Source organism: Pristis pectinata, chromosome 17, assembly GCF_009764475.1.
Source record: "Pristis pectinata isolate sPriPec2 chromosome 17, sPriPec2.1.pri, whole genome shotgun sequence".
NCBI classification, from domain to species: Eukaryota; Metazoa; Chordata; class Chondrichthyes; order Rhinopristiformes; family Pristidae; genus Pristis; species Pristis pectinata.
Window position 1 is genome coordinate 33,697,459 of NC_067421.1, and position 27,846 is coordinate 33,725,304.

Consider the following 27,846-nt stretch of genomic DNA (forward strand, 5'->3'; position numbering starts at 1 on the left):
ATGCAAGTTAAAAAAAATTGGGATGATTGATTGGCAAAAAAAGGGACACAGCAGGATGCAACATTCAGCAGTGTACTACTTAAAAGTGCAAATAGATGAATAGAAACTTTCAACATGGAAGTTGAATAGGAAAACTTACAGGGCAATTGGGAAAAAGAAGTGAAGGTTTGGCACAGGCACAAAAGATCACCATCTGTGCGGAATAACTGTCTTATTTTAACGGTAAACGTCTCTTCATTTTATTTCAAAAGGTCTTGTTTAAAACATCAAGGAAATGGTTAATAACAGTAACCTCAGTGACAAATCATGTTCAGAAAAGGGTTACATGGCCCATCCGCTCCCCTCAGGCAACACAACATACAGCATTATCACGAATATGCGCTGATCTCACATTACCATTATTCGTCCTCAGCATCTTAACTACGCGTTAACAGTAATTAATTTAGCTTCAACTGCGTTTACTCGGAACCTGTTCCTGCTTGAGGAACGACCGAAGAATTAGGCCTTGGCCGGGACCATTTTACAATTAAATCATGACAGCCCCGTTCACAAGCAACATCTACACATTTCAGACCAAACCCCACCTCGCTAACGATTGAACGGGGCTGGGGGACCTATTTGATCAGGAAAAACTGCGTAACCCACTGAACTTCGGAGACCTTCATCTCATAAAACTCGACGCCGCCTGAAAATCTGCTAAGACAATCCAGGAAGCTGCGAGGATTTTCCGAACAGCCGCTGCAAAGATGACTTCCGTTGGTAACGATGGAAAAACAGAGAGGAGATTGATACCTTCTTCCTGTGTGACTGACCTACCTGTTTCAGTTCTTTCTCAACCTCTCTGTACTGGTTGTGCCAGACGAACAGATGGAGCCTGTATTTGTTCCTGATGTCTTCAAATGTACACATCCTAGTTGCTCAGCCTCACCATCCACACAAACCCCTCCCCTCCGCACTTTACCTCCAAAAATACAAAATGCAGTGAGGGGAAGAGGGGGAGGAGGTGGGGGGAAATAAAACTTTCAAACTTTCCAAACTTTACAGGAAAGAAGCCGCAACAAGGAAATGCTCCCACACCGTCCAGAGGGGGCACGCAGACACCCCCGCACCTCTTCCAGCCACTGCTGGATTCTGGGCTTCCACAACGGAACAATTGGTAAAATATTACACTTTTTCGCTCCCTGAGGGATCCAAAAACTTTGATTTAATGTTTTTAAACATTAATTATTTGGACACCATCGCCACCCCTCTCCTCCCTTTCGCTGTGGTTAATTCCAATTTGGGCGCATGAGTCGGCAGCAGGTAGAGCTGCTGGTCATTAACAATTTTTTCCCATGGATAGATCAATAACGCCTATCCCGTTGTATAGATTAAAGGATGTGTTGCTTATTTCTTGATACAGAATTAATATACTCAGCTGTACGAAAGGTTCAGTGTCTGTGTTAATACTTCATATTTACAAATACCCCCTCCAGGTTGGCGTTGTGGTTGGGTCGGCAGTAGGTGCCTGCGCATTGCGCCGGGCTGGTCCTCCGAGTTCCCGTCATGCCAATCTGCGTCTCCAGGCAGCTGGGGCCGGGGGCGAGAGCGAGAGCGAGAGCGGCAGGAACTGGAGCTCGGCTCCAAAGTTGGCGCCGATGGCAGCCGGTCGTTAACGCCAGCGACGCGCAGTTCGCCCCGTGCAGCGCTTCGCACCTCTATTTTGTCCCCAATCCTCCCTCTCTCCCTCCGTTAAAGAAAAAATTCTGAGTGGTGCGATTTATCGGCTGTCCATGTCGAAAAGGTTGAGGAGCAACGACATCTGCGCCGACTGCAGTGTCCCCGGTAAGTCGATTGCTGTGGGTGGAAGTGAACGGGGGCGTAGGGTAGGGGAAGGAAGAAGGGCCCTCTCAAACATTGGTGCTGCGCTGTGTCTGGCAGCTGAGAGAGAGGAAATGCAAGCAAGCTCCAGTCCCTTGTTACACAGAGGAAGTGAGGGAAGTTCAACACGCGTGAAAGCTGCAGTCTGGTCTCAGTCTGGATACAGTCTGGATCTATTCACCCATTTATACCTCCTCCAGGCAATCTTTTGTTCACTAATTTCTTTACCACCCTATTTCTGGTACTATCAATTCTTATTTCTTTCACCCTGTCTTCCTCCATCAACCACCCATTCGCTATGGGGCAATATTTCTCCAAAAAGTACAAAATGGCTTGTATCAATCCAGAGTGGGTAAATTCAACATTTCCTGTTATTTGTGGATGTAGGTTGACAAAGTTCTGTGGGCCATGAGTGGGTGACTGGAAAGCTTCTTCCCCTCCATCAGATTTCTGACTGGTCCATGAACACATGAGCACTACCTCATTATTCCTCTTTTGCACTATTTATTTATTTTGGTAACGTAGTAATTTTTTATGTCTTGCACTGTACTGCTACTGCAAAACAACAAATTTCATGACATGTCAGTGATAATAAACCTGATTTTGAAAGGTATTTCATTCTGCTTGTGGACGTGCATACTAAAAACAAAACACTAGAAATATTCACCAGACCAAACAGTGTCAGTGGAGGGAGCGACAGCAATAACATTTCATCCAAATTGGGAGAAGTTAAAAAGTAAAATGGAGACAGGGAAGTTGGAGTGGAAAATGAAAGTATTGATTGTACCAGAAATAAGGTAGTAAAGAAATTTTTGAATAACAAAAGATCCTCTGGAGGAGGTGTAACTGGGAGAAGCAGAATAATCATAAGAAATTACTATTAAACATCTCAGTTGATAGAAATCTAAAAGCTGGTTTGAAATTAAACTTGGAGGTTCTGATGTCTACAACCAGATGAGGTGTTGTTCTTGAACTCCATTTGAACATTGTTGAAATGATGTAAGAGGAGTCATAGCAGGAGTAAGTGAATTGAAATGACAGACAAGTTAAAGCTCTGTCATGTTTCCAGACTGAATGGAGATTTTCTGCAAAGCAGTCACCTAATCTGTCTTTCTTTCATATAATAAAAAACACACTGTGAGGGGAAATGGTGGAAAGACCCAGTAGGTTTTGCAGCATCTGTAGAAGGAGAAACAGTTAACATTTCAGCTCAAAAGCCCTTCATCAGAGTTTGGATCTTTGATCTGAAATGTTAACTCTAAGATCCGAGTTCTGACAGAGGGTCCTTATCCTGAAATATTAACTCTGTTTATTCCACGGATGCTGCCTGACCTGCTAGGTCTTTCTAGTATATTCTGGTTTTTTTTAGACTTCCAGCATCTGCTGATTTTTATGTTGTGACTGGATATATGTACTGTGTGTTGTGAGCAATATCATGCACATTCTGTTCTTGATACTCCTTCTGGTATAAACTGACTTAACTGGTATGCCATTTGTTGCTATTTATTTTTTTAAAAAACAAACAGTTTTTCTGTAAGAGTATCAGCATTTCCTTAATGTAGGTGATGCCAACGTTTATATGCTAGAGGATTTCTACAAAAACATTTGCTTTGGTGCAATGTGTAACAAATTTTGTATTATAAATACTGCATGATGTAAATTGCATCACTTCTGAATAATGCTTTGGAAAGAATTTACTTTTCTTCCTTGCCCAATCTAATGAAAGTTTGTCAATATTTTTGTTGCCAAGATTTTAAAATAAATCTCTCGTGGATTACAAAGTGTGGACTTGGTTTGCAGTGTCTTGTCTGTCAGTTGCTCACACCAATAGTAATGGATGCCATTGTATGATGTACTTGGAAGAGAAGCTGTTATTTGCACACTTTTGTCTATGCCCCAATACTTGTAAAATCTCAAAGAAGTGCAACACATGCTAAATTATAAAATAAAAGTAGATGCAAGACAGCACAAGGACAAAGGCTTCATTGCGGTGTGTATTTTTAATGAATTTTCTTTCATTTTCACAAAAGAGAAATTGTTTTTCTGCATGTTTATATCAGTATTAAGTAACTTTGTGATCTGAATTTTTGAATCCACCATGACTGATTGCTGTGTATTATGATTTTTGTAGTAATTGAATGTGGCTGCCTTCAGTGTTATGGCATTGCCATTATATAATAATGGTTATCTTTAGGCTGTGTGGAGAGGAGTGCAGCAAAACTGCTATTTGGAAGCTTCAAAAGTTTACAGCATTCAGTTTTCAGTATTGCCACTGGGAGAGGGCAAGAACTGAAGTACAAACTTTTCTAGATAATAGTTGCACAAATTATCTTGGGTTTAATACCAGCAAACATTGTGATGATTAAATATGTTTTTTTTTCTTTTGCATTGTGTGGAGATATTAAAAAGACCATGATCTTTTTGATTTCATTTTGAGTGAAAATATACACGATATTCCATGCAAGATTATTAGTCATTTTTAACCATCTTCCTGCATACCTTTTTGTATTCTTTCCATCCCACTTATTAATTGGTTCATTGGTGCTACTTGAGGTACTGTGTATTTTAAATTCGCAACATGTTGGAATTGCCTTAATTGAAAAAGGAGTTGATTCTATTTCTTCAAATACGTAACTCCAGCTTTGAGAAGGAGGAAGCCAAGGTTAATCTTGATGGAAGGAAAGTCTAAGTGTTACACCAGTGTTTCACTCTTTCTACACACATTCGAATATCTGAACTTTGTGTGCCATATCCCTGGATTGTGAAAGAATCTAAGCAGTGGTTTATCTCGTATCTTTCAAGATGTTGGCCAGAAAGGGAGAGAGTGTTTTGAACTCAACAACAGTTGTGTGTTAATAACAGGTCTATCATTATAGTTGCTGGAAATAATTTGAAGCTGTGAATTGTTTTCCACAAATAGCAGTGCTAATTTATATTTGAACATGGCTATGGTATATTTCTTTGCCATGGCTTACCCCATCCATTCAGAAAACACTCCTACTTATTTGCACGATGCTAAATAAGCTCACTGCTGTCCAGACTGCTTTTGGAAACTCTTAATTAATGGCAGCAACAAAAGTCCAGTAACCAAATAACACCTGGTATGCTGGCAGTTGGTATTGCATGGAGAAAAGAATTATACTCATTGAATACTATTCAGCATTATTTTCTACCCAGTGTAATTGATGTTTGAGAAAGAGCAAACATTTTGGATAATGGCAAAAGAGTGCTTTTCTTCTGATGGATGAATTTGGCTGTGTAATTTGTACAATTGGGCACAGTTTTTCCAGCATTTGTGTATTTTACATCATATAGTATTACTGGTACTTTTTGTAAAGTGCTCATTTTTAAGGTCAAAATATTCTTATCAATAAACTCACTTCAAAAAAGGGCATAAACTCATAACAAATACGAGTTTGCTGTTGATGTAACTTCAGATAAAATCTTTTAAGAAATATAGAAAGCAACATGTTAATTTCTGTCATTTGATGGAGCCATTGGTATTTGATCAAAGTTAATGTGCCCTGGCTAGGTAAGTTTAGAAACATAACCAAAATCTTTATAAGCATAACTTATTTATGTTACCTGTTGTTTCCAAGGCTTTGTGTGTTTCTCAAGCTGTCTTGTAATCAAGATGCTGTGTTTATAGTCATAGAGCCATACAGCACGGAAACAGACCCTTTGGCCCAACTTGTCCATGCCAACCAATATGCCCATCTAAGCTAGTCCCATTTGCCTGCATTTGACCCATATTCCTTTAAACTTCCCTATCCATGCACCTGTCCAAATATCTTTTGTTATTGTAATGTATTTAAAGACTCATTAATGAATGTATCAAGGAGTTTATTTAAAAATTAATGTAGATAATTTTATTGACTAGTGCTACCAGCTATTATGCTTAGTTACTAATACAAATTTCAACTGTAAGCCACACATGGCAGCAGATGGAAATGTGACTGTCAGGGTGGATGGTAAGCTTACAAAATGGAAATTTTTTTAATGTAAAACCTTCAAGACATTGTACAAGATGTACTCTTCACTTCCTACAGTCTACGTAAATTGTAGTCAATGGATTGATCGTGGGAGAAAAGTAGCTAATGTAATTAGGTACAGAGAAATGTGTTTGGTGAGAGTAAAGGAGGCAAAGGAATATTCAAGATATAATGAAATGCTGAAATATTTGGAGGAATAAAGGACCTTGCAGTTCATATCCAGAGATCCTTGAATGTAGCCGGACAGATAAATCAGTTGGTTAAGAGGAACATGGCGTCATTCTGTTGGCTGAGGCTTGGAATATGAGCAGGGTGGTCCTGCTTGAACTGTGTAAAACGGTAGCCCATTGCTGAAGATTTAGTCACTGAAAATGGGAAGGATGTGATAGTACTAGAGAGTACAGATGAGATTTATGAGGGTGTAGTCAGGGCTGGAGAAATTTAGTTAAGTAAAGATTGGCTAGATTGGATCTGTTTGATGTAAAACAAGAGGCTGAGGGAAGAAATACTTTAGGACTATAAGAATGAGAGCCTTGGGATGGGTTGATGACGAAGGAGTTATTTTGCACCACAGAGAAGCCAGTAATCAGGGCACAGATTTAAGGTAATTGGGAAATTAGAGTAGAGTTAAAGAAGAAGAATTTCACTCAACAAAAGAGGTTGGGATTTGGAACGCCTCTGTTGTAAATTTCCAAGATTCATATTTGGTATTGGTTTATTATTGTCACTTGTAATGAGGTACAGTGAAAAACTTGTCTTGCATACCGATTGTACAGATCATTAAACAGCGCAGTTACATTGGGTTAGTACAGAGTGCATTGAGGTAGTACAGGTAAGAACAATAACAATACAGAGTAAAGTGTCACAGCTACAGAGAAAGTGCAGTGCAATAAGGTGCAAGGTCACAACAAGGTAGATCATGAGGTCAGAGTCCATCATATCGTACAAGGGACATCGTATTTTAGGCCTTGGCTTGAAGATATGTTCCTCTGTTTCATTATAAATTCAGAAGGTACCCAGAAGTTGGGAAGACATTTTGTTTGTGTCCAATTGATCTGGTAATTTATGAATTTTGTTAGTGAATTTTTTTTAAAAACTGCAGATGGTCGAGATCTGAAATGAAAACACAAAATGCTGGAAACATTCTGGCCAGTCAGCATTTGCAGAAAGAGGAACAGTTTGTTTCAGATCAGACTGCAACACAGATGCTGCCTGACCTGTCACATATTCATTAATAAATGAGGCAAGGGTCTTTAAAAATGTATTTGTCTATAGTGCATCATGATTACAAGACAACTTGGAAAATACATTAAGCCTTGGAGACAATAGGTGATGCAATTACTGAGTTATACTCATAAAAATGTGCTTGGTTACTTTCTAAACTTGCATAGCCAGAACACACTGAATGTTGACCATATTAGTAAGCTATGTTGCAAAGTAGTTACATCATTCTTCCTAATTTCTAGGTCAAATGGTTCCATTAACTGACAAAAGTCAACAAGTGGCTTTCTGTATTTTTGAATGATTTTTATCTATAGTCTAATCACATTTTCTGTTTTTATTTCATAAATTGTTTGATTGTCTGAAGAAAACTGGTTTCCATTACTTCCCTCCCTTGGGCATCTGCAGTCTCTGTTCTGGACTAACTTGGACTGATTAAAATGTCCTGACATATAGCCCTGGATGTTTAACAATAATATCATCATTATATTCAATGGGACGGGGTTTACCAACTTCTGATTCTATGCCAGATTGCTGGAGGCATATCTGTAAATCATTTAGATGAATGCTGATTTACTTAAGGCTGTGTAAGATTTTAAGGAGATTGCTTTTAATACCATACAGAATCTGAAGGATTGCTATTTTAGATGTGGCATAATGTGGGCAATATTACTTCTACTGAGTCCACAGACATGACGTAACTATACCTCTCTTTTGGTTACTTTGATGTCTTGCATCCATTTGTTGATCCTACAGAATTGCCTACAAATTGAAAACATTGGCGTTTATCTATTTTTGCACTGGGTGCAGTGCTATAATGTTTAATCTACTTGACAGGAAATGCAGAAGTGTGCTCTGAGATCCTGTTGCACAAGTACAAATCATATTGCAGTAGCTGGCATTTTAAATTCAGTCAATTAAATAAATCTATAATTAAATGCTTAATCAGTAACATTAGCCATTGTTACAAAATCTGATTCACTAATGTCTCTTAGGGAAAGAAATCTGGAGTCCTTCTCTGGTCTGACTTGTGTATTCCTCCACACACAACAGCATGGTTGATTCGTAACTGCTCTCTGAAATTGCATTGCCCCTCATTAAATAGGGCAATTGGGAATGGGTAGCAAATCTTTGTCTGATTAGCAATGTTCTCATCCCATGAATGTTTGTGTATGTTATATTAGAAAAATCTTTGTCCCCAAGCATTTAGTAGATGTTAATTTTTTTTCTGAATTGTAATCGTATTCATCCTGTAGAGAGATGTAGCTTCCACATGGCAAGTAGCCAGAAACAAGGTAAAAATAGCAACCAGTTTCTTTGGTAGTGCATTGGGTTTGACTGCTGGATGTGCAGTTGGGTTACCCTCCTACTCTTTTTGCTGCCTGAACAGCCAGGTAAAGTATCAGTTTAAAATCTGGTCTGAGAGACGGACAGTACCACCCGCAATGCTGCACTTTTTAGATAACTGAACAGCTAATTAAAGCATTGGTTTAATGCCTTTTTATAAGGTTAGTATGTCTGCACTGGGGTATTGGCCAAGGAAGAAAATGACAGTATTGATTGAGTGGATCTAAGGCTGTACTGGTTCTATAAAGTTACAGAGTAGGTCCCAGTGTTTATTCATCAATGATTATGACTAATTAAATTTGGAGCCTGTCATGGCTCCAAAAACAAAATTTTCCACAGTTTTAGTTATTTTTTTATATATAATAGAACATTGAATGTGGAAAAGTTGTCCCATTTCTCATTAGAAATAATGAATCCAATAGATGAGAAATTTTGCTCTGGAAACCCCTCCCCACCTTTGCCCTGAATTACATAGGTGTTTAGCATTGAGTTTTGAGTAGGTGGATAGTGAATTGTTAGAGTTTTACTGTAAATTATGTTAAGTGCTGTGGGATACTCTGAGAAATGCTTTGTGGCTTATTGAGTTAATATTACAACTGAAGGTGTATTTAATAGTTTTCAAATTGTTGAACTTGAGACTGGTCTTCACATGTCTACTGATGACAGTCAACAACAAAGCAACAGGCTTTGAAAGTTTAACATAAAGTTGTTAATGAGCCAGAATTTTTTTTACTGTTTACATTGGCAAGATCAAAGCCATCTGTTCAGTTTATGCTGGAAACTTGGTATCTTAGCTAACACCTTCCTCCCCATTCATCTCTTTTGCTTTTCAATCTGGTAATGCACACTGTATCCTCTTTTAAATATGAAAGTTGTTAAATTTTGCATCCAACTCTCTCCTCCAAGCAACAACCGCACCCTCCACCTGCACCCCCCCCCCCCCCCCCCCCAGTGACCAAGAATGTCCTAAAATTGTTGTTATACATTTCTGTTGGGTAGAATAAAAGCTGGGATGTTAAATAACTAACACAGAAAATGTCTCACATAAATTGAGATCAGAGAAGAATATCAGTGAAATCAATGCTCGCAGCTCATGTGCCACTCTGCACTGTTTATCCTAGTTGTACTCCTGTCCTCTATTGAGGACTTGTGTTTGAGGCTGGTGTTTCAGTGGACCAGTGCTTTGGACAAGTGCAGAAGGAGCTCAGGTGCTCTTTTTGTAAGCTACCTGCATTAAGCATTTTGATTAGCATACTTTATTGGATTATTAATGCCATATGTACTCAGATACAATGAAAAGCTTGTTTTGTGTGCCATCCAGACAGATCATGTCACGTATGATTATATCAAGGTAGTAAAAGGAAAGCAAAATATAGTATTGCAGTTACAGGGAAAGTGCAGCACAAGTAGACAAATAAAGTGAAAGGGCCACGACAAGGTAAATTGGGAGATGAAGAGTTTATCTTTTAGCATATGAGAGGTCCACTCGAGTCTGATAACAGTGAGATATCTGCCAGTATTTTATGAGTTGCTTGTGGAATCACTTCCAATCTAATGCTACCAATCTTAGTATTCTCTCCACAGCTATAAGTGTGTTTGATCTACAAAATGCAGTTCAGCAATTTTCCAAGGTTTCTTCAACAGCATCTCCCAAACCCATGATCTTTGTCACCATGTAGGGCAAAGTTAGAAGGTGCATGGGAGGAGCACTAGGTTAAGGTTCCTGTGCAAGGTATTTGCCATCTTGATTTGGAAATATCACTGTTTCTTCATCATTGCTGTGTCTAACTTCCAGAACTCCCCAGCAATATAGTGGAGTGACTTCACCAGCAGGGCAACAGTGATTCAAGGTGTGGCCTCACTACTACCACCTGGAAGACAATTGGGGCCAGGCATTAAATACTGGTTGTCCTATAAATAATAAAAAGTCTTGAGGTTATTTTTATTGACAGTAGACAATCTGAGATGCTAATTGTGTGATGGAACAATAGGAGGTGGGCAGAGCAGTTAAGTCAGATTGGGCACCCACCAAGAACAGAGTAATGTGGTTGGGCAAAGGAGGAATACCAGCAGGGAAGGAATAGAACACGAGAGGCAGCAGAAATGAAGAGAAATGTGTGAGTAGTGGATTTTCTGAGACTGTAGCCAGAAACAAGGTGTGCAGAAATGTCTGTTCTGTCCGGAACCAGATGATGGCAACATATAATTGTATTGTAGTTCCTTTCATATAATTCATTGTTTTTTCCTGAGATCATGCTTTACTTTAACATTCAGGTCGCAAAGAAAATCACTGTCACCTGCATATAATTCATCTGTCCTAATGTACTTTAGTGCTGCTGGTACTTGTCTGCTTTGTGGTGACTACACTTAAAAAGTAACTAGTGTATAGCTTTGATAATCCGTCACACTTGGAACTTTGATGCTGGACTGGCAGATTTTCCAGATTATTAGATGCTATTTTTATTACCTCAACATACTTTAAATTCACTTTTTTTGAATGACACAGTGTATTATAAGTTTTCCAATGAAACTGCATTTAAAGGGTGTGCAGGAATTGGGGCCCCAGTGAGTTTCAAGGGAATGTGAGAAACATCAGCTGTGAGCCAGATGCATTGAGCTTTCTGAGTAGGCAGATAGTGGATTGTTGGAATTTTACTGTAAATGATCAAGTGCTTTGGGATACCCCGAGAAATGCTTTGTGGTTTATTGAGTTAATATTACAACTGAAGGTGCATTTGGAAAAAAAAATTGTATGATCTCATTTACTGTTCCCACCTTTTTTTAGCTTTTGTATTCGCCCTTCGCTGATTCTCAACTTCTGCATTTGCATGATATTTACATTATAAAATCATAAGAACATAAAAAAAGAGCAAACCCCTTGCCCCTGCTTTGCCATTCATTCAGCTCATTGTTTTTTTTATGTGCCACTTTCCTGCACTAACCCTATATTCTTTGATTCTTTCCAAGAAATCTGATCTTTGTCTTGAGCATACAACCTCCACAACTCACTTAGGTAGAGAATGCTAAAGACTCACTTTCATCTGGGTGGGTGAAGACCTTTCTTCTTATCTCAGTCCTGAATGGCCAACCCCATATTATGAGACTTGCCCCTATTTCTAGGCTCTCCAGTCAAGGAAGGCACCATTCCCATCTCCACCCTGTAAAGACTCATAAGAATTTTGATATGTCTCAAGTGAGATCCTCTCATTCCTGTAGACTCTAGGGAGATTAAGCCTTTCTGCTTAATCGCTTCTCAAAAGAGAAATCTGCCCCAACCAGCAATCAATCTGGTGAACTTTAATTGCATTCCTGCTATTGCATTTTTATCCTTGCCTGGTGACTGAACCTGTTCATAATATTTCGAGTGCTTTCACTAACGCCTGATATAATTGCCATAAGCTTGCTCAGCAGTAAGTTCCTCACTTGTATAATTGCTATTTGTTGGAGGTAAGTTTGTCACTTGGTCATTGAGTTTCACTTTTAGGTGAGTCACTTCTGAGATGTGGAAATCATGTGAGAAGCATGCTGCCCCGGGCCCACCCCCCAGTCTGCTTTCATGGTGTTGTGTGCATGATTAAAACATGCATTTAATTTGGATCATCCAGTGGTAAGTGGCTTTTACAAGCACGTAGCCAAAACTTGCCACCAAATAAAGCTGACATAAAGGTTCAGAGTGAATTGGAGCTCACAGGAAAGAAGGTTATGGACCAAGTGCTGTTAAATAGGATTAGTGTAGATAAGTCCTTGATGATCAACGTGGACATGGTGGGCTGAAGGGTCTGTTTCTGAGCTCTATGAAAAGGATGGAGCTTAGCCTGTGAAAAGATGTGATTGATCAGCCAACGTCAGCTTTTATTTGCATTGATTGTTTTCCTGTTCAATTAAAGTTTCAGTAATGTATATCGCTAGACAAATCTTGAACCACTTCTTTTAAATACATGTCACTGATTTGATGCTTGCTGTTTTCCAAAGGTCTTAAGACATTATTTTGTATTTCTGACCTCTTTTTCCCTGCAACCGTATTGTAGTGAAATGGTTTCCAGCTTCCAATACTAAAGTTGTGTTATCACTACAGAAGAAAATAGTGTCATTTTTTTTTCTTCTGCCAGTGAAAGATATGGAAAGATCTAATACCATAGGAAGAATAACTTCAGTGCACTTCAAAATGCCTTTTTCACACTGGCCTGGCTTTTAAATGTTTAGAAAATACATAAGGCTCTTCCATTGTTCTATAGTTGTTTTAATTTTGGCTGAAGTATGTTAAGGATGCACTGTGTACAGTGTCTGTGCAAAGTTTAATGCAGAAATTCTGAAATTTGCAATCTTCTCTCGTCCACTCAAAGGAAATTGCTTGAACTGATGTGATTTTTAGTTATTTATACAGCAGTCCTGTAGCAAAACACCCTGGAAATCTGCACTTTGTTGCATGTTCAAATGTTTTCCACGGCACATGAAGCAATAGTTGGAACAATGGAACTTGATAGCAAAAACTTCCTTTTGAAGATGCTATCAAAGTTTTACAAATGTCCAGTATGCAACAGAAGCATTATCAAACAAAAATTTGCAACTGAAACTGCAGAGGTATCAGGACAGATGACCACTGACTTAATCGAAAAAATTTGTTCTAAGGAGTACCTTAAAAGATAGAGGTCCTTTTGCTGGGATCTGAGAGCACTGAGATCTCGAAAGCTTGTACAGCAGGAAAAGGTTATGGAAGTGATTGTGGTGGATAGGCAGGGAGGTGTACAGGATGGCATGCAAGATCTTATAATTGTAAATAAATTATTTTGTTCTTGTTCGAGGGGTTGGTTGGTGAATCAGTGAAGTTTGACATGCACGGACATAGTGGGTGAACAGGATTTTGTGCTTGATAAGTGTGGCAGAATTTTGGATGATCTCTAGTTTGCATAAGGTCAAATTTGGAAGGCTAGCCAGTGGAGTGTTGGAGCCAGGCAGTGTAGAGCCAATAATGGCACTGATGGTGGTTCCAGCAGTAGTTGAGCTGAAGTAGAATCAAGCAATGATGGTGATTAAAAGTGCTCTTGGTGATAGTATGGACACATTGTCCAAAACTCAGATTTTTTTTTTCCAGACTCACTATTTCCCCTCATTTTACAGGGACATCAATGGCTCCTAAAGATGAAGAGCTGATCTTAGTCCCTCAGCCATTTCCATTATTCATTGAGGTTGTGACTGATCTGTGATAAAATTCCATATAATACTGTGTCGTCCCATGTTAGCTTTAAGCAAGTATCAAGTTAGCTAAAATAAAGTATTTAAAATTCAGAATTGATGTGGCATCAATAGTTGTTTGCCTGAAGGGTTCCAAACATCTACAACTCTTTGCATCGAGCAACACTATCTACTTTCACTTATGAAAAATCTAGCTCTAGTCTTTAAGCAGTGTGTTCTGTTCCCAGACACACCAACCGACCATAATAGTTTCTCTCCATATATTACCTTCCCTTAACATCTTGTAAACCATGATCGAGTCACACATTAGCATACTCATTTCCAGGGAATACAACCATAGATTGAGTAATCTTGTAATTTATTCCTTGAAATTTGGAGTTGTTATCTGGGTTAAAATGTTACATTCCCTGCAAGAATAAATATCTTTCCATTCACTGCGGTGCCTGGAACTGAAGCATTGCTTGTGTTCTCTTGTGATCTAGTCCTCAAGATATAAAGGCATGTGTTCTGTTAGCCTTTTTGATTTTTTTTTTGTCCCTGTCATGGCATTTTAATAATCTACATACATGGACTCAAGTATCTATCTTTTTAGCTTTACACCATTTAGAAAATGCCCTAATCTATCCTTTACAAGTCCAAACTGGATTGCCATATATATCCATCCTTTTATCACTGGTTTTCACAATTAATTTAATCTATTAATATCTTGTGTAATTTAATGTTTCTTCCCTCAGCTTAAAGTTGCCTTTCTCTGTGCTATTGGTAAATTTGGATATGTTTTTTTGCTCCCATCATTTAGGCCATTGATGTTGCCAACACAGTTGTCACTTGTAAGATCCTGCCAATTTTACTGCATGACCAACATTCATACCTTGTTCTGCCCCTCAGACAATTTGTTAAACTAGACAATAATTTGCATGAGAAAATAGAAGACAAAAAGAGTTGGCAGGAATCAACATGACTTATTTGGTACACATCTTCCCACAGAAATTTGAGAAGAGACCACCACCCCTTCAATCTGAACTGCCTCCTTCCCCATTCACTCTCCTGAAAGCATTAAAATTGGATAAATAAGGAAATGGATATAATTCAAATGACAGATGTGAATATTAACAAAATCTGTATGTCTTTATTAATTTGCATTTCCCAACCGTTTCTCCGCCTTGTTATTAGTGATCAGTTTTGTAAACTGAGTTATTTGTTTCCATTCTTCAGTCATCATATAATCTGATATTAAGCAGGATAGTGAATGTAGTGTGTACTGGGTGTTTAGAGTAACTAAAGATATTGGTTTGTACCCGGAATTGAAATGTGCATTTTTTTTTATTAAACATGCACTTCCTGTTCAACTTCCTGCTTTCATGTTTTTTGCTCGGGCTGTCATGACGATACTTTTAATACTAGTGGAAGAAAACACCTCGTAGAAATGGTTGCAAATTATGTTTAAACTCTTGCAATCTGCTATATGATTCCATTCTTGTGTGTGAAGTATTGGCCAGAACTTCTAATGTTATAGATTACACTTTAAGTCCAGATGCTGACAGATTGAATGAAAATTGAAAAGAAAATCTAACCTTGAAAGTAAGAATATTTAGTTTTGATTAAAATTCTAGTTCTTGAAGCATTAGCCATTTTGGAATATGGTGACAGGAGACCATGAATATAATCACCTTCCTAGCCCTCAATTTCAATTAGAAAGTACCAAGTTCTCAAGTTTGCTGTTGAACCATCAGAGAGAACTGTACAATTTTTCCTGCAATTGTGACCTACCAAAATGGTTTCCCATTAATGGGCATGGCAGACTGAGCTTGAAACTACATCTGATGATGCTGGAGGAACTCAGCAGGCCAAGCAGCATCTGTGGAGAAAAGCAGGCAGTCAACATTTTGGGTTAGGATAGGAAAAGGGGAAGCCCAATATACAAGAGGGAAAAGCAGAGCAGTGATAGGTGGACAAAAGAGGGGAGGTGGTGTGGATACAAGGTGGTGATAGGTAGATGCAGGTAAGACCATAGTGATAGGCAGGTGTAAGGGAGGAGGGGAGAGCAGATCCTCCAGGGATGGGTCAAAAGGTAAGGAGAGAAAGGAAATGGGTAGGAAAAAGAGGCTAGGAAAGGGGAGAAGAGAAGAAGCATGGGGGGGGGGGTGGGTGGGAATTACTTAAAGTGGGAGAATTCAATGTTCATGCTGTTAGGCTGCAAGGTTCCAAGGGGAGATCTGTTGCCAGTTATTTCAACTCCCCCCTCCCACAGTATCACTGATATGTCAGTCCTCAGCCTCCACTGCCAGGAGAATTCCAAGCGCAAACTGGAGGAATAGCACCTCATTTTCCATCTTGGAACCTTGCAGCCAAATGGCATAAATATTGAATTCTCCCATTTTAAGTAATTTCCCACCCCCCCCCCCCCCAATGCTTCTTCTCTTCCCTTTCCTAGCCTCTTTTTTTTCCCTACCTTTTTTATTTTCTTTCTCTCCTTTGACCCATCCCCTGGTGGATCTGCTCTCCCCTCCTCCCCCGCACCTACCTATCACCTATCTCTTACCTGCATCTACCTATCACCACCTTGTACCCACCCCACCTCCCCTCTTTTGTCCACCTATCACTGCTCTGTTTCCCCCCCCCCCCCCCCCCCCCCATATATTGGGCTTCCCCTTTTCCTATCTTCAGCCTTAAAGAAGGGTTCTGACACGAAACGTTGACCACCTGCTTTTCTCCATGGATACTGCCTGGCCTGCTGGGTTCCTCCAGCATCATTGTGTTTTTCATCTAGATTCCAGCATCTGCAATCCTTTCTCTCTGGAAACTACATCTGGCCTGATTCATGTATGATCTGGCATTGGTGGGCACTAAAATGTCCTATCTTAAGCATACATTTGCTCAAAATTTAAGTCTTAGTAAGCATGCAGTAACATAAGCACTGATGATTACAAACAGAAATTATTTCTGGTTTTGAATTTGAAAAATTTTTTTTTTTGCTAATGTGATAAGACCATCAATATGCTTCATAAAGGTTGCTGGAAAACAACTTTGTTTCTTAAATTTTGGCTAAAATGTGTCCCAATCAAAATTTTAGTAATGGTTGACAGCATTAATGGTTGTATCATTTTATTAACACCACGGTAGGTATGGAAATTTAAAAACAAATTTCAAGTTGTGCTGATTTTGTGCTGTCTGTGATAGTGCTGGCTTCATTACCATCTCAAAACAAGTCAGTGCAAGAACTTTTTAAACCTTTTGTAGTACAGCACCTCAGAGATCGAAAATGGTACGTCATTGGGAACAAGTGAGACTGGAGTAGATCAAAGTAATGCTGCACAGTGCATATTTCTGCTTAATGTGGCCAAGCCAAATTTTGTGGAAATAATGCAATATAAGCTTAAACAATCCCAAAATTCCAAAAGAGCAAAAACAAAAGGATTTATTCAATTCAAAATGTTGGATTTTTATTTAAGAAATCCAGATTTTGATGATCAGAGGCAGAAGAAGCATTTCACAAATAAAAATCACTTGTGAACCTTATTTAAAGACATCCCTACCGAGAGTGAAAAGTGGTTTGGAAGTTTACCACAGGCAGTGGTAAAAGTCACACAAGATGCATATAGGATTTTAGACTGGGTGCTTAAATTATGACTAAGATGGAAACTTTGCAACTGGAGGCTGCAAGTGAAGGTTTTGATTTGCCCCCTTTTTCCCTACAAATGTTCTAAGCAACTCTGCCTTTCTCTGTCCTGTCATTTACAAGTTTGAACTTAGTATTAAAGGCTTCTAGTTCACCTTTCTTGTGATGATTGTTGCTTACGTTTTTGGGGAAAAGTAACACAAAGGGGACTTGCTTTGGCAGGTTGCAATTGCAGGGAAATTGTACAGTGTAGTGTAGAGAATGTGATGCTTCAACAGTGAACCTGAGAATTTGATATTTTTATAATTGAAATTGAGGCTTAGGAAGGTGATTGTATTACTGTTTTCCTGTATCCCATTACAAGAAAAAGCTGAAGCTTTTAAGAAATTGAAATTTAAACACATAATAGATATGCTTTATTTTATGGTGCTAATTCATTACCTTTGGATGTGGACAATATCTCTGTTCACAATCAAAATTAAATATTACTTTTTCTCTGCTGATATTTTCAAGTTAAATGTAGTCTGTCAGATGAGGTCTGTACTTCCCAGCTGACAGCATGCTTTTTCCTTCACATTATTTGTTTTGAAGTACATTGAAATTAATTTTTAAATATGTGCATTATATCTGTTCTAGATCCTCGCTGGGCGTCAATAAACAGGGGTGTTCTGATCTGTGATGACTGCTGCAGTGTACACCGCAGTTTGGGCCGACATATCTCTCAGGTACGACACCTGACACACACACCCTGGCCTCCTACTCTGCTACAGGTAAGAAATACTTTGTTTCTAATCATAGCTCTTCACAAGGTGCGGATTTGCCTCAGAGTTCAAAAGAAAAGTGGGTGAGTTCCTGGCGAAGGACTAATATTAACGTGTATAAGATGGAATATTGGGTGATATGGTCTTCTGGAACTTCATTGTGGCTGTCTTGGTCAGTGAGGAATTTCCCTAAAATGTCAAAGTTCTTTCAAATTGGCTGCTAAAGCATTGAGAGCATTGAAAGTTATAATTTTTGTGCAATTGGGTTTATGGACACTTTTTCTAGACCCAACAGTTTTGCACATTCATGCAATTGGAAATGTGTATTCCTTAATCTCCAATAACACGTGATATAGTTTTAGCCTTCTTTTAAAAAAAATTGAATCTTGGAGCTGCCCAGTACTGTGTAACAAATGCATTACTCCTTTTTAGAAGTTGTTTGTTAATTAGACTAAATAAACAAAAAAAAAGCTGGTGACACATTTTCTGGTGTGCAATCCCTTGGTGTAGTGTTTTGAAGGTCTCACCACTTAAGTAATGGTAAAATGCACATCTTCAGTCATAATTGCCTATTTGCTAATTAACCATCCCACTATCTTTTGTGGGAAAGATGGCCACTTCTGGGCAAAGGTGAAAGGTTAGTAAGCACTTTGTTTGAGATTATCATCATATATTGGTTGAAATGCAACTACCAGCAGGAGATAGCATCATTTAATTAGTAATATGACATGAGGCTGAGGTCTGATGTATTGCTGTGGGGTCACGTGGATTCAAAGGCCTTGGAATCCCAAAGCTCTTCATTCTGTTGGTATTAATATTTTCACTTTTAACTATCTTAGGGGGAGAAAACAAATCTCTGGTGAATAAACTCCTAACAATTAACTTGTGTTGCATGAAAACTAATGGAAGCATGAAGTATAATTTATGTGGTTCCTTGGGTGTTACTGTTTGTATCTCTAGACTAAAGAGCAAAATGAGACATAGAAATGGATAGACATAAAGACCATATAAGGAGGAATCTTCATGAAAAATAAAGAAAACTAAACTTAAACGGCAGTAAACTTCACTTTCTTATTACTTAATGTGCTAAGATCATTTGACACTTAAGAGTAATAAAAATGGAAATGCTTTCTGGTGCTTGGCCTTCATTTCGTTTCTGAGGATGACTATATTTTTACCTTGTGCATGAGCACATTTTTGGCAATAACTTGAAGATTCCAAGCTTGCTGGTCTTCTGGATACTTTTGTCCTGCTTTGTAAACATTCACAGGGCCTCAAATCTGCAGATCGCATAATCGCTGTGGTTCTTGATTACAAGTGCTCTTAATCTACATTTGTCCAATGATGTGCAAAAGTGTTCTTTCATTTTTTTTCAAAAACACTTCTGTGTTTACTTGTGAATCTTCCCATTTGTTGTGCACATTGCACTTGTATCCTGACAATTCAATTCTTCTTGAATCAATTTAGATCCTGCTTAGAATGTTTTCCTAAAACAATCTGAATAAAGTTTTAAGTCTCCAGAAAGGAAGCGAATATCCAAGGCAGAAGCAACATCAGTTGTTGAAGTATTAAAACCAAAATACTAATGTTGTACTTTCACCCAAACTTTTGAAAAATATTTTTAATTTTAGATGGTACAAACCCTTGTTGCCAATGGTGCAAATTCCATTTGGGAGCACTCCTTGCTGGATCCTACATCTGCAGTAAGTGGAAAGCGCAAGGCCAGCCCCCAGGATAAAGTACAGTGAGTACCTGCTTCTACTTGGAACAGCAATTGTCCAGTGAATCAGAAAATGTGTGCATTTTTGTGCATGCTTTTACGAATTGTCTTTAACAAATTTCCATAGAACAGGAGATATTATTTCTGTTGGCATATGGTTCTTTCTTAGCGGAGGATATAGGGTTCAAAGCTAAAGAATATAAAATATTTTTAATCGATCAGTTTACACATGCCTGATGCCATTTAGCTGCAACCATCCCAACAGGCTTTTATTTCTTATTACTAGTCTACCATTTTTAATTCTTCCTTCACTGCTCCTGCACTATTTCCCTCCCTATACCAACTTCAGCACCCTGCCCCAGTCCCGTCCCGCGTTCATCTGCCTGCTCTTCACCTTCCCCAATCTCTTTTCCTCACGTTCCCATCATTGCAGCATGCCTCGCCCCTCCTGACCAGCCAGTGGAGCTGATAGTCCTCCTGCAGGCAATCTCCACCGCCAGTTACCCACTTGCTACTATTCCACTCAAGCTGTCCTTGCTCCTGCTTTGTGGAGCAATTAGAAGAATGTCACACCATTAAAGTTGTGTGCTGTTCAGAAATTGCACTGACTTTATATTGGGACAGATTAATGCAGAGCTTCACAGCTCCAGGATTAGTGAAAGATTATCTAAAAGGGTGTCTGGTGGTTGGGATAGATTCAGTGGAGCAAAGGGCCTGTTTCTGTACTAGTTGACTCTCGGCTCTTACCATTTCTTCTAACATCTCTATTTGGGTGCCTGAAATAACAATATTCTATTTTCCTACACCACCCCCACCCCCAACATACACGCACCACACACGCCTACCCCATCATTAGCCATAATCTGCCGATCAGTTATTATTTGATGTTCCCAACCAATATTTTCAGATGTAATAGGGTTTAAAAGCATGCTTCCTTCCTTGAATAAATTGGTAATTCTTTTTATTATTATTCAGCCCTAATAAAGCAGAATTTATAAGAGCCAAATACTCAATGCTGGCATTCGTCCATCGTTTACCATGTCGTGAGGATGACAGTGTTGCAGCCAAAGACCTGAGCAAAGTAAGCATTGTTGCAGATGACATTACCTTACAAAAAAGACTGTAGAGCATTTCCTTAGGAGAACCATGAAAATATTGTCTGTACTCCTTTGGGTGCCTATGGCTAAATTTAAAATTGTTTTGTAGTGATGTTGCAGTAATAACTTTATTGCTGCTATTGCAACCCATCTGTCTTGCAATAAAATTGTTCAGTTTAATTTCTTTGCTTGAGAGCTTTTCTCCTGTTTGGTTGTGGTGTTTTAGCAGGATGGAAAAGAATTTCTGTTTTTCACTGATTTGTCATAATTATGGCGTTAATTCTAAATGCCAATGTCATTGTCTCTCAATATTCCACCTCATGATCTTTTTGAATTTCAAAGTACATGTCTGCACAGGTGCAACGAAAAACTTACTTGCAGCAGCTTCACAGGCACATAGCATCAGATACACAACATTCACAAGAAAAACAAACAAAAAAATATACACAATTTTTACAAGAAAATGCAATTAGAACAGAAGTCCATTGTAGTGTAAAGTGGTCATATTGTTGCTATACTTGGGTAGTGATTAGGGTTGTGCAGATTGATTCAAGAGCCGAATGGTTGACAGGAAGTAGCTGCTCTTGAACCTGGTGGTGTGGGACTTGAGACTTCTGTACCTCCTGCCCAATGGTAGCTGCGAGAAGATGGCATGGCCCAGATGGTGGGGATCTTTGATGATAGATGTAGCCTTCTTGAGACAGCACCCTGTGTAGATACTACTGATGGTGGGGAGGGATGTGCCCATGATGTATTAGGCTGAGTCCACTATTCTGCAGCTTCTTGCGTTCTCGTGCATTTGAATTGCCATTCCAGACCATGATGCAACCAGTCTGGATACTTTCAACAGCACATCTGTAGAAATTCGTTAGTATGTTTGGTGACATGCAGAACTTCCTTAATTTTCTAAGAAAGTAAACGCACTGGCAAATCTTCCTTGTGATTGCATCTACGTGCTGGGCCCAGGACGGATCATCTGATATGTCAACACCCAGGAATTTAAAGGTGCTTACCCTCTCAAGGTCACAAGACAAGGAAGCAGAGTTAGGCCATTCAGCCCATCGAGTCTGCTCCAAAGAAAAGGGGAAAAAGAAAAACAAATGAGAAATGGGTGGGGGGTATCCATTGCTGATCCACCATTGTAGACTGGCGTACGTTCACCCTCCTTCCCCTTCCTGAATCAGTTCTTTAGTTTTGCTGATGATGAGCAAGAGGTTGTTGTTTGTTGGTTCTGGTTAAAAGCAAGCTGAAAAAATTAATGCCAGACATTGCATTAAAACTTTCACTGATTTAGTGATCTAAGTTTTAGCCAAAGATTGCCAATATCTGTTATTGGCAATGAGGATCCAGCAGCTTCGGTAGTTTAGAAGCTGCATATTCTTATCCCGTACCTAGATTGTGCAACTCAGCTCTTGCCATTTCTTCTAGCATCTCTATTTGGGTGCCTGATTATAAGCTTTTCATTACCCTGCGAGTGGATAGTTCCAGTTCTACTCCAAGGCTGATCTAACAGATTGATTCATGTTGTAGTGAATGTCGTTGCTTTTAGACCTGAGTTACAATTCAAAAAGACGTGTTGTCCTTTCTGCCAGATAAAAGAACTAAGGCAGCAGGAGTATGGGAATGCAACCTCCTCTGAATTCCCTGCCAAGCTTGGTGCTATACTGTCTTGGAAAAGTACTTCCATCCTTTTGTCACTGTCAAAATTCTAGAACCCTCTTTAACCAGACGGTGGTTGACAATGGGGTCTACACCTTACCACTGTCTTCTTGAGAGAGCTAGGGATGAGTATTAACCTTGTCAGCAATACTCAACTCCCATAATTGAATTTAAGATGTATATTAAAAAAAAACAGGTGACCCTATTCCATGACTTATGATGTTGACTTCAGCGTGGTAGTAAATTTGATATTATGTTTCAAGGAAAAACAAGATATTAAGACTGAAATTGGGGGAGAAGTTAAACAGGGATTGCTCTTGGATTTTCATTATCAGGTGTGGTGTGGGTTAATACACCCAGTTTTAAGCTGGGTGAGGGATCTACAACACACATACAATAGTCAATGAGAAATTGGATAATATTTTTGTTTTGCTGCTGTTACATTAATTAGACCTGTGGAGGAGGAGACAGCATTGAAATTTAGAAGAATTATAAGATGTCTTTATTAGTCACATGTACATGGAAACACACAGTGAAATGCACCTTTTGCGTAGTGTTCTGGGGGCAGCCCGCAATCTGTCGCCACACTTCTGGTGCCAACATAGCATGCCCACAACTTCCTAACCCGTACGTCTTTGGAATGTGGGAGGAAACTGGAGCACCCGGAGGAAAACCACGTAGACATGAGGAGAATGTACAAATTCCTTACAGTGACCCGGGTCACTGGCACTGTAATAGTGTTATGCTAACCGCTACACTACCCGGCTTGCCATAAGCTTTATTCCGTGATTATAATTCTTCTATATGTGCTCTTTGTGTTACTTTGATGTGTAGGGAATTTATTATATCAGTATGTGAATAATTATGTATACCTGTCCTGACAAGGCAGTAGACAGATGTTACCTGAGAACAGAGTTCCTCTTGTAATATGAATCTCTGAAATAAAGCTACATCACCCACTGAGTGCATAAAATGGAAATTATTTATTAGTTTCTTTCCAACTAGAAATACTTAAATTAGATTTTTTTTTCTGATTTGATCTATTACAAATGAATATTTTTACCATATGGGCCAGATTCTCCCAACCTCCAGCAGTTGGAGTTGGGGGAGGGGGGGGAAGGGACATCTTTTCCCAGACACATTTCTTGAATAATAGGGCTGCAAAATGAAAGGAAAATTTCATATTGTAGCGGTTGCTACCGCAGAATGAACACAAGACGCGAGTCGTAGAGTTTCAGAACAGAACTGGTTTATTTTCCCGCCTTGCGCGGGCCTTTTGAGGGAGACTGTTCCCACCCAATGCAACCGGCAATGACGTATATGCTACCTCATCAAGTCTTTCCCGCGTGCGGGTTCTCCCCGTCGCTCGGGGAAGACGACGGCCCACTGCCATCTTGGGCCTCGCCGCTCCGACGGCGTGTGACCCAACTGCCGAGCCGGTTCGCTTACCCGGACGGTGAGTCGCTACGATATAATTATTATTTTCACTTGCATTTGGGTCAAAATTAAATTGTTAACTTTGATCATGAAGCAATGTGCTTGGGGCAAGGAGTGGGGTAATGTGTCAAGCCAGAGAGAAAATGAATTGACTGTGTCTCATACTGCACACTTCCTGCTGTTGCATCAGTCTTGGGCTTTTATATCTTTGGCAGTAGTGGTTAGTACCATTAAAAGAGAACAGCAGAGGCTACTAGGTTCCTGTGCCACATCCTTTCATGTGGAAGTCCACTATTTTCTACTTGATCTTTTACTCCACAATCTCATGGTCAAAGTTCTTCAACTCATACCTGGTGAGGTATTTTGGAGCTTCCAAAAAAGTTTATCCCTTGTAATTGTTTGCTTTGCTCTTGAAAATATTTATGCCAGGAAAGTTTCCAAAAATGTTTGTTTTCATGTCTAGACTTAAATATTGCTCAAGAAATTACAGTTACGCATGATTCTTTCTTAATTTGATACTTGTGCGCAAGCTTGTGCGTGTCTACAAAGTGAAAATACAGTAAATAATAAAAACAGAGGAAATTTATCAAGAGAAGAAACACTGGCATTTGTTTTACTTTTTTTGGCTCTATTTGAGGTACTGGGGTTATTTGAAGAGTCTTTAATTATTGCCTTAACTAAGTAAGTGTAAATGTAGAATCACAGTTGAACCATTCCTGCGTGGATAAATCGTGCGTTTCTCTTATCAGCTGGCATATTGGGACAATTGGACATATTTCACTTTTTTATTGTGCCGTTTGGTATAAGATTGCCTTTGTAATAAATTAATTCCAAAAGGATGTTCTTTGCAAATAAGAAAAAAATCTAATTTATGTATTGCCCACAAAAAGGAAGAAAGATTTTCAAAGCATAAGATGTTTTCACAGTCCTATCACTTTGCAAATGCTTTGCTGCCAATCAAGTACTTTTGGAGCGTAGTCACAGTTATGATGTAGAAAATTATTAAAGTGTGTTTTTAATAAGTTGGAGGGTGAAAGGGAAGTAAATACTTGCAACACTCCATATGTGGTTTCAAGTCTACAAAGTGAAAATACAGTAAATAATTTTCATAATCGGGTCAATTTATGATATATTTGTTTCATGTACATTGCCAAGGAAATACAGCCACAATAGTGTTTATAATTTCTGTCAAATAGAGAGGAGATGAATGATTAATTTCTCTTGCTATGTTAAAAGATTTAAAGCAAAAGGCAATTAATAGCTGACAATGAAGCCATTTCATATACACGTTTTAATTTGATAATAGGAAATCCTGATCTTTTAGTCAGTTTTACTTCCATTATCTGTCCAAACTTGTGTCAGTGATTATGTTAAAGTGGGGTTTAAAAAGAACAGCTGTTCTTAAGTTATGCTATAATGAGGAGTTTCCATAACTTATTATTGGCAATAGTGGATTAAAGTATTTCCACAATTGGGTGTGCAGGGGTGAATCTGGGATGGTCTTCTGCAAAATGTTATGTAATTCATTGAAAAAGCTGCTCATTATAAATCAGACTAATTTAATTCCAGGGATTGAATTGCATAAATAACCAAACAAATATCAGCTGTATATATTAATGTACTTTTCTTCATTCTTACTGTTTATGTATGTGTTTTCTTTAAGATTAAGCAATTAATATGCTCCCAGTTGTGTTACTTTGGTGTTATCTGTCTGTTTCAGCAATTGCACTCAAGTGTGCGGACAGGGAATTTGGAGACCTGCCTACGACTGCTCTCGTTAGGAGCACAAGCAAATTTCTTTCACCCTGTAAGTGTTCAGTGTAACTGTTCTTAGTTACCATTATTGGGTCTTCGATCTGAAATGTTAATTCTGTTTCCCTTCCCACAGATGTGGCCTGACCTGCTGAGTATTTCCAGCATTGTCTGTATTTGTTATACCCTTGTTGCTTTTTCTATTTCATAGTGTATTTAGCATTTGATTTTGGAACCATAGAATCATACAGCATGGAAACAGGCCATTCAGCCCTACTCATCAACACTGACCAGTGGGTGCCCTTCCATATTAACGCCATTGCTCTGCACTTGGTCCATAGCCCTCTATGCCTAAATGATTCAAATGCTCATCTAGACACTTCTTTAATGTTGTCAGTGACCCAGTTCCAACCACTCTATCAGACAGTACATTCCAGGTATTTACCACTCTCTGGGAGAAGAAGATTCCCCTCATATCCCCTCTGAATCTCTTCTCTTCTCTTCCCCCCGCCACCCTAAAGCTGTGTACTCTAGTTTTATCTGTCTCTGAAATGGAGAAAGTTTCCTGCAGTTTCCCCTATTTATACCCCTCATAATTTTATATACCTCAGTCTTGTCCCCTCTTAACCTCCTCTGTGCCAGGGAGAACAGACTTAGCTTCTCCAGTCTCTCCTCATAACTGAACTGCTCCATCCCAGGCAACATCCTGGTGAATCTCCTCTGCACCCTCTCCAGCACTATCACATCCTTCCTCTACCTTGGGGACCAGAACTGCACGCAGTACTTCAGCTGAGGTCTGGCCAAAGTTTTAAAAGGTTGGAGCTGATCTCTCTACTTCGGTATTGAATGCCACAATTAATGAAGTCCAGTATCCCATATGCCTTCCTAACTATATTGTTCATCTGTGTAGCCACCTTCAAGGATCTATGGACCTTATACTCTGGTCCCTCTGTTCCTCAATTTGTCTGAAGACCCTAACATTCATAAATGTATGTCCTCATCTCATTATTACTCCCAAAATGCATCACCTTGCATCTGTCTGGATTAAGCTCCATTTGCCAATTTTCAGCCCACTTCACCAAAACATTGATATCTCTCTGCAGCCTAAGGCAACCTTCCACACGATCAACAACTTCACCAATCTTCATGTCATCTGTGAACTTAAATACTTGCTAGATGCATCTATCAGACTGGGGAAAATAAAGCAAATGGCTATGCAAAATATCGAAAGGCATCTTTTCTTCATACCGTTGTCTTGTAATCTCAAATGCATAATCCTTAAACATCACTTGGTTTGTAAAGGCCATGGTCTAATGAGTGTCTGTGTTGTTTTCAATTTGCAATTATCAAAGGTGAGAGAATAAGATGTTGGTTTAGGAAATGAAAAGGGAGAGAATACTTTTATGTTTAAAAAGTTAAGAAAATTTTATAATGTTCTTGTAGAGGTATGATAACTGTTATGGTAATGTAGTAGCAGTCCAGTGCTTGTGCATTCAAGTCCTATCATTAAAATTATCAAGAGAAACAAAGGACTGCAGATACTGGAATCTAGATGAAAAAACACTGACGCTGGAGGGGATGAAGGTGGTGTAGGAGCAGGTGTTACACCCATGGCAGGGGCAGTGGAAAGTTCCCTGGGTGGTGGGGGGGGTGGTTTTGTGGTGGTGGAAAGGAGTGAACTAGGGAGTCACTGAGAGAGCAGTCCCTGCAAAAGGCAGAAAAGGGGGCGGGGAGGGGAAGATGTTATTGATAGTGGGGGTCCATTGAAGATGACGGAAGTGGCAGAGAATGATATGTTGGATATGTAGGCTGGTGGGATGAAATGTGAGGATAAAGGGGACCTTATCCCTGTTGGGCCTGAGAAGGGTGGGGGTGAGAGCGGAAGTGTGGGAAATGGCAGAGATACGGGTGTGAGCTCTTTTGACCACGGTCGGGGAAGCCTTGGTTAGAAGAAAAAGTTGGACATCTCGGATGTCCTGGAGTGGAAAGCCTCATCATGGGAGCAGATGCGGTGGAGGGGGAGAAATTGAGAAAAAGGGATCGTGTCCTTGCAAGAGACAGGGTGGGAGGGGCTGTAATCGAGGTAGCTGTGGACGTCAGTGGGTTTGTAGAAGATGTTGGTGGATAAGGAATCTCCTGAGATGGAGATGAAAAGATCAAGGAAGGAGAGAACATAGAACACTACAGC

The 27,846-nt window shown here is 39.3% G+C and overlaps 2 protein-coding genes across 12 annotated transcripts in view; one reads left to right on the forward strand and one right to left on the reverse strand.

Annotated features, from left to right (window-relative positions):
• The window catches only part of ankrd13a (ankyrin repeat domain 13A), a 31,359-nt gene extending 30,069 nt beyond the window's left edge, over positions 1-1,290 (reverse strand). Inside the window, exon 1 of the mRNA XM_052032408.1 lies at positions 817-1,290. Coding sequence (XP_051888368.1) covers positions 817-909 — 93 coding nt within the window. The 5' untranslated portion in view covers positions 910-1,290. The remainder of the gene's footprint in view (positions 1-816) is intronic.
• Positions 1,291-1,417: 127 nt separating this feature from the next.
• git2a (G protein-coupled receptor kinase interacting ArfGAP 2a) overlaps positions 1,418-27,846 on the forward strand; it is an 83,733-nt gene continuing 57,304 nt past the window's right edge. Inside the window, exons 1-5 of one of the 11 annotated variants that reach the window (XM_052032399.1) lie at positions 1,418-1,824; positions 17,869-18,002; positions 19,625-19,737; positions 20,689-20,794; positions 25,627-25,713. In XM_052032399.1, the coding sequence (XP_051888359.1) occupies positions 1,773-1,824; positions 17,869-18,002; positions 19,625-19,737; positions 20,689-20,794; positions 25,627-25,713 (492 nt within the window). In that variant the 5' untranslated portion in view covers positions 1,418-1,772. The remainder of the gene's footprint in view (positions 1,825-17,868; positions 18,003-19,624; positions 19,738-20,688; positions 20,795-25,626; positions 25,714-27,846) is intronic. The other 10 variants (XM_052032398.1, XM_052032397.1, XM_052032400.1 and 7 more) reach the window with 10 other exon arrangements.